A 6944-nucleotide genomic window follows, 5' to 3' on the forward strand; every position below is an offset into this window, starting at 1 on the left:
AGGAAGCTGACCGGAGACACCAAGAGGCTGTTGTGGCCTTGGAGGCGGCTACCCAGCTAGCTCGAGCTAATGCTGTAGCTGCTGCTCAGGCGGTGAGAGAGGCTCAGGCCAAAGCAGCAGGAATGCGAGACAACAATAATAGAGAGTCCCAGGGGAGGAGTAGGACCCCAAGGACACTCTCAGAACCACTTTCCCAGGGACAAGATGAAGAGGCACAGTCCAAGACTGCCTCCTCCATGACTAAGAAGAATAACACTTCATCTCGGAGTAGGAGTATTACTAACTCGAAGGCCCCCTCCCAGGGAGACCGACGAAACAACGTATAGGAGATGAGGGTCGAACATCTGAGAGGTGTGACAAGAATGAAAATGGCCACTCAAAATCTCAAAGTCATGTTAAGTTATTCATTTAATTCTCTGATCAATTTCGTCTGAGTGTGAATTTTCTTTTTTGATAATTTTTAGCCAATAAAAATAAAATATAGGGGTTGATATTTTTCTCAATTTTCTTTATTTGAAAACTTTTGTACTGAATAAATATCTAGATCAAGGCATGAGAATATAGAAAATCTAGAAAATAGACAACGATAGAAAGATCGAAGAATCACAAAAATAGAATGATATCTAAAAAAAAAAGTGTTCCGAAGATCATAAAATTAATGAGACCATATATCTTGACAAAAACCACATAAAATCATAAATAGATTTGTTATCATGATCAATTTTGGTAGCAAATCTTCTAAATATTTTATACAATTTACTTTGGATTTTTTGTTTTTGTTTTTGTTAAATATAATCTTTTTATCAACAATTGTGTCCCTCATCACACTAGTAACAATGTGCAGATAGATTATCATTTTCTTAGAGGGAAGTAATCAATTAATCCATATTAATTCATATATAATTTTCCATTGCTACGATAGTAGTTTATTAGCTTTATATTATATGATATTACTGTATCTAGTCATATGTACTAATCAATAACACATAATATTTGTTGGTTTTCAGAAATGGTAATGATTATAGTAACAGCAGTGGCCTTGGCAGTGGGTGGTGCTGTGGTTTGGGGTTACAAAGCCCTAAAGCCACCTCCCCCAAACATATGTGGGTCACCCAATGGTCCACCAATTACTTCTCCAAGAGTCAAACTCAATGATTGCAGGCATTTGGCTTACAGAGAAGATGGTGTTCCAAAGCAAAAAGCCAAATACAAATTCATTATCGTTCATGGATTTGCTGTCCACAAGGAACAGAGAATACCTACCCCTAAAGTAGTACTGTAATATTATCAGAGTATATATATATATATATAAAACGACTATAAAACATCATTTTTTTTCAACACCGATACATACTTTTTCTATTTTCAGTACTTTGATAGATATAATTCATTTTTTTTTATATGATGGTGTACATTGTAGGTATTTAAAATATCCTGCAAATTTTCAAGAAATTTTGAATGGTTTACGAAGCCGAAAACAAGGTTCAAATGGTCAAATTTACACGCGTACACAAAACAAAATAGGCATGCGTGCAACAGAGAATTTAGACCATGTTTTCGGTACCATAATTTATTCAGAATTTCTTGAAAATTTGTAAGATGTTCTAGATAGCTATAATGTATACCGCCATATAAAAAATTTGGGATTATATCTATGCAGGTATCAAAAATAGAAAAAAGATATACCGGTGTTGCAAAAAAAATATGTGTTGTAAGTGCCCTATTATTACTGATTTCTTTGGCTGTTGAAATATATATTAATTGATTCATTTATTGACATCATCAGGAAGTTATAGAGGAGCTTGGGATATATTTCTTACATTATGACAGAGCTGGTTATGGAGAAAGTGATCTATATCCATCTCGTTCGCTAAAGAGTGAAGCATTTGATATTGAACAACTTGCTGACAAGTTGAACATAGACAAATTTTATGTTCTTGGATGCTCAATTGGATGCTATCCCATTTGGAGTTGCCTCAAATACATACCACATAGGTAGGTTATTAATACTACTAAATCTCATATATACATCTACACATGTCCCATAATAATGCTCTTTCACTTATCATGAATCACATCTTCGAGTTTGACACAAAACCCTTTTAGCAAAAGTCTAACCACAAAGTCTATATTTGATTTTTTTTTTCCTTACATTCAAATTTAAAAAATTAAGAGTATAAGATGACCAGTCCTCAATGATTGAATAGATTTAAGGGTGATAACATTTTAACTTTCTTTATATATATTAGAATAACTAAAATTTCATTAATCTTAATTAGGGTTTGTCATTGTTTATATTGTTAAAACTCAATATAAACAGAGATCGACACAAAACCCCTTGTAGCAAAAGACTAATCACAAAGCTCTATATTTAATTCTCTCTAAACATTTAAAGGATGAGATCGATGTAAGTATGAAGGAAAACGAAACATAGAGAAAAATGAGAAATGATAAACATGAGCTTACATTTATAGTAATAGCTACAACTTTATTAATCTTAATTAGGGTTAGTGCTAGTATTAGTATTAGGTACTGGTAACTACCAAGTATAGTATTTAGATGATATGTCACTTTTTAGTTTAAACAAAGTTTTATAAACTACTTCTCACTACAAGAAAAATGTGTATCAGCGGCGACGTGTCGCCACTAAAAACGCTACCTTTCACCGCTGATACCTATCAAAGGTGACATGTCGCCGCTGATAAGTTGTGCCTAAAAGTCCTTCTTAGCGAGGACATGTTGCCTCTCCACTGATAGTGACTTTCAGCGGCGCCCCCGTCGCCGTTAATTCTATTAATATTAGGGGCGACACAGTTCGCCTCTAATATATTTGCGACAATGTGGCTTGTGCCAGAAAAATATTTGCGACGACTTTATTAATATTAGAGGCGAACTATGTCGCCCCTAATATATATATATATTCTTTTTAAAATATATATATATATATTATTTTTTAATAATAAAATATAAATAATTAAAAATTAAAATATTACAAAACATCCATAATTATAAAATATAGTCACTACATCCATAATTATAAAATGTAACTACCATATCCATAATTATATATTAATAAAATGTAGCCATTACAGTTAAGTACAATAATATACTACACATCTTCTCCTAAATCAATAACATCGTCCATATCATTACCCCGTGGTGCTTGTGGTGGCCTGTGGCAGCTGCGGTAGCTGTGGCAACCATATCGTTAAGATTATTGTAAAAAGTTTAATATTAAATATTAATAAATAATTACCAAGCAAAATTTATTTGAGTTTAGTTTTATTTAATTCATATTATAATTATTTAGAAATTATTTAATTAATATTTTATTAATTATTAAATTATTACTTTATTATTTAATTATCTTATTAATTATTAAATTAAAATTTTATTATTTAATTATCTTATTAACTATTAAAGTAATAATTGTATTATTTAATTATCTTATTACTTATTAAATTAATATTTTATTATTTAATTATTATATTAATTTTTTATTATTTAATTAACTAATTAACTATTAAATTAATAATTTTATTATTTAATTATCTTATTCCGAACTCCCGACTTCGACCCCCGACCCCCGACCGCAACCCTAAGGTAGTGGAAGATTTTTTTTTTTTTTAGGGATTTAGGGAAAAATAGGTCAAATTTGGGGGAAATTGGAAGGAGAAAAAAAGGGGGGAAATGAAGAAGGGGTCCGTGAGGGTGGTGGGCACGACGGTAGAGGGGTGGGTTCAGTTGGTGTGGCGGTGGATGGTGCTTTTCACCTCTGCAACGACGTTTTTGGGTGGGGTTTTCAGTTCTATGTGAGAAATGAGCAAGGGGACAAGTGTGCTTCAAATATATCGAGCACCCTTTTAGCGGCAACACTTGTTGCCACTAATAAATTAATGAGTCATTGTTGATGTGTAAACTACATCGCTTCTATCTGACTTAAACGATGTCGCAAAAAACATTAGCGGTGACTAGTCGCTGCTAATAAAATCATCAAACATAATACCTCCAATTTTCCCACAAAAAAATTCACTCCAACATTAGCGGTGACAAATCGGCACTAATAATTTTTAAATATTTGCCACAATAATCAACGACGACAAATTCTCACATTAGCGTCGACATGTCACCACTAATAATGGCTGATAATAATTTGTTAATGGCGACATTTATCTGCGGCAACAAAGCATCGTTGCCGCTTATAATTGTGTTCTTAGCGATGAAACTCTATCGCCTGAGATAATATTGCCGCTAAAAAATATTTTTCTTGTAGTGTCTATGTACTAGATTAGATATTGTAGCCTATATATAAATATAAGGGGTACTTGCGACATAAATTTTTGGGCTTATACACTTATATACCTAATCTTTTTTTTCGACGACAAAAATACTGAACGTTGCGTTTTTGTTACATTCGTCACTACATATCCGTTAAATATAGTACACACTGATAAAAATGCCACGTGTCAACATATTAGTTGTTCACCTTATATATATATTTTTAAAAACACTTATTAATTGATAAAGAATAAGAAAAAAAAAATGTAATTAATTAAAATCAATTAATAAATAAAAATAAAAACTAAAACAAACATCTAATTATTAATTTTTTAAATACAAAAATCTAATTAATTAAAAAAATAACTAAACTTTCTTCTTTCATTTTATCTCTCCTTCATCAAGTTAATCCCCATTACCAGATAATGGCAACTGTCATCTTCATCAACAACAAATTTCCAACAAAGCAACAAACCAGATCTAAAGCAACAATCATCTACCCGTTGTCGTCCTTGAACCCCAGCCCAGCCTCGCCGTTGTCATCCTTGAACCCCAGCCCCAGCCCCACCTCGCCATTGTCGTCCTTGAAGCCCATCCATCGTTGTCCCTAAAACCCAACCCCATCATGGTCTTCCTTAAGGCCCAACCTTGCCGTCGTGGATCAGCCATGGACGCTGATGCAGGGGGTTGAGATGCTAGATGTGAAGTGCAGATCAAAGATAGGGTCATGGTTGTCACAATCGAAGAGAGAGGAAATTTTTGGGGAGAGAAAATTTTGGGGGTTTAAGTTTTTGGGTTTGGGTGATCTGCAAAGACCACAAAGAAGAAGAAGAAGAAGTCGGGGGAATAATTGAAGGAGAGAGAAAAAAAGAAGAAGAAAAAGCGACGGGGAGAGAGAAAAAGAAAAAGAAGATTTTTTTTTATTTTTTTTAATTGATTAGATTTTTTATTTTTTAAAAAGTTATTATGAAGTGGTTGAATAGTAGTGAGACACGTGTCATCACAACATCCATGTCAGCACTTAACAGACTTGGTAGTGACAGATGTAACAAAAACGCAACGTTTGATATTTTTGCCGTCGAAAAAAAATTAGGTATATAAGTGTATAAACCCGAAAACATAAGATATATTTATGCCGCAAACACCCCTAAATATAATAATTTTAAATCTCATATTTATATGTTTGGGTGATTATATGTGTTGCAGATTATTAGGAGCTGCGCTTTTGACTCCTTTTGTGAACTTCTGGTGGCCTTGTTTGCCTGCAAATCTAGCCAAAGAATCTTTTGAGCTATTGCCTAAACCATATCAAAATACATATAGGGTTGCTCGTTATGCCCCTTGGCTCTTCTATTGGTGGATGACTCAGAAATGGTTCCCTTACTTAAAAATACAACCTCATTTAAGAGTACTAGTGTTCACCGAAAAAGATATAAAGATAGAAAATAATATGGAAGATAATGGTCATCAGGTTACCCTATACTCCACTAATTAATAACTTTTTTTTTATAATTGTATATAAATATTTTTTTAGAGAAATTTATATTTAGTATATTTTTTTACAAGGGAATTTACTTATTTTGGTACCATTTGTTTTTGCAAAGTATCGTTCTGGTACTCTCTGTTTTCAATAATGCTCATGGTACCCCGTATTTTGAAAACATAGATATTTGATATCCTAATTGATAAAAAAATTTCAATATGACCAAACTGTCATGAGTTATATATAATTTATAGCTCCTATGATTGAAAGTAATTTGATTAAATTGATAAAATTTTATTAATTAAATTTGAGTTTAGGGTATCAAATATGTATAATTTTAAAATACAGGGTACCAAATATGTATGATTTCAAAATGCAGGGTATACCAAATGATTACCTACCATTTTTACAAATAAAAAAAATAACTTTTCTACTGTTTTATGGTTTTAAATCCTAATTAAAGACATCACTTGGGAAAAATTAGATCCTAAACCTTAAACCCTATACCTTAAACACACCACTTTAAGTAATGTTGATCTACTAAGACATATTTATACCAATGTATTAAGTAATTTAACTACTGATTATGATTTTGTTATGGGATCTTTGCATATAATTAATTCAGGAACAAGTTGTACAACAAGGTGTTTATGATTCGATGCATCGAGACTTGATGGTGGCTCATGGAAAATGGGAGTTTGATCCATTAGACATTGCCAATCCATTCCCCAACAATGAGGGCTCTGTCCATCTTTGGCAAGGTTATCAAGATAAGGTCATTCCTTACAAAATCACTCGATTTCTTTCAGAGAAATTGCCATGGATTACCTATCATGAGATTCCAGATGGAGGCCATATGTTTTTCTTTGAGCCCCATGTGTGTGCATCTATGTTGAAGACATTTTTTCTTAAATGATGTATTGTTTACATTAAAATAAAATACATGAGATGATTCATTAATAGTTGTGCTTGAGAAGACAATGATCCATCTCTTCTCTTCTTCATTGCTTTTTTTTAGCCAAATTTGATATGAAAATATAGTCATTGTGTTCATGTTTTTAACCTAATCTTAGAAATTTACAAAAATAGGAAAGATGGCATGATAGATATTGTTTCTATCATATTAAGCTACCTTCCAATTTATAAGCTTAAATTGGGGTTGCCTACAGTAAAAATTCGAGAA

General features: G+C 32.3%; 1 protein-coding gene across 1 annotated transcript; it reads left to right on the forward strand.

Annotated features, from left to right (window-relative positions):
* Window positions 1-1015: 1015 nt before the first annotated feature.
* On the forward strand, window positions 1016-6677 carry LOC133792667 (uncharacterized). The gene is made up of 4 exons (XM_062230573.1): window positions 1016-1270; window positions 1787-1995; window positions 5485-5749; window positions 6387-6677. The coding sequence occupies exons 1-4, from the start codon at window positions 1016-1018 to the stop codon at window positions 6675-6677; spliced, it is 1020 nt and encodes a 339-aa protein (XP_062086557.1).
* Window positions 6678-6944: the final 267 nt, after the last annotated feature.

Source organism: Humulus lupulus, chromosome 7, assembly GCF_963169125.1.
Source record: "Humulus lupulus chromosome 7, drHumLupu1.1, whole genome shotgun sequence".
Lineage (NCBI taxonomy): Eukaryota > Viridiplantae > Streptophyta > Magnoliopsida > Rosales > Cannabaceae > Humulus > Humulus lupulus.

What these genes read in the sequence shown, in the direction of transcription:
- LOC133792667 (XM_062230573.1), top strand. Translation starts at nt 1,016, where the DNA reads ATGATTATAGTAACAGCAGTGGCCTTGGCAGTGGGTGGTGCTGTGGTT. An exon ending in CTCAAATACATACCACATAG is followed by an intron (nt 1,996 to 5,484) that starts GTAGGTTATTAA and finishes TATGTGTTGCAG; the next exon opens with ATTATTAGGAGCTGCGCTTT. An exon ending in TGGAAGATAATGGTCATCAG is followed by an intron (nt 5,750 to 6,386) that starts GTTACCCTATAC and finishes TAATTAATTCAG; the next exon opens with GAACAAGTTGTACAACAAGG.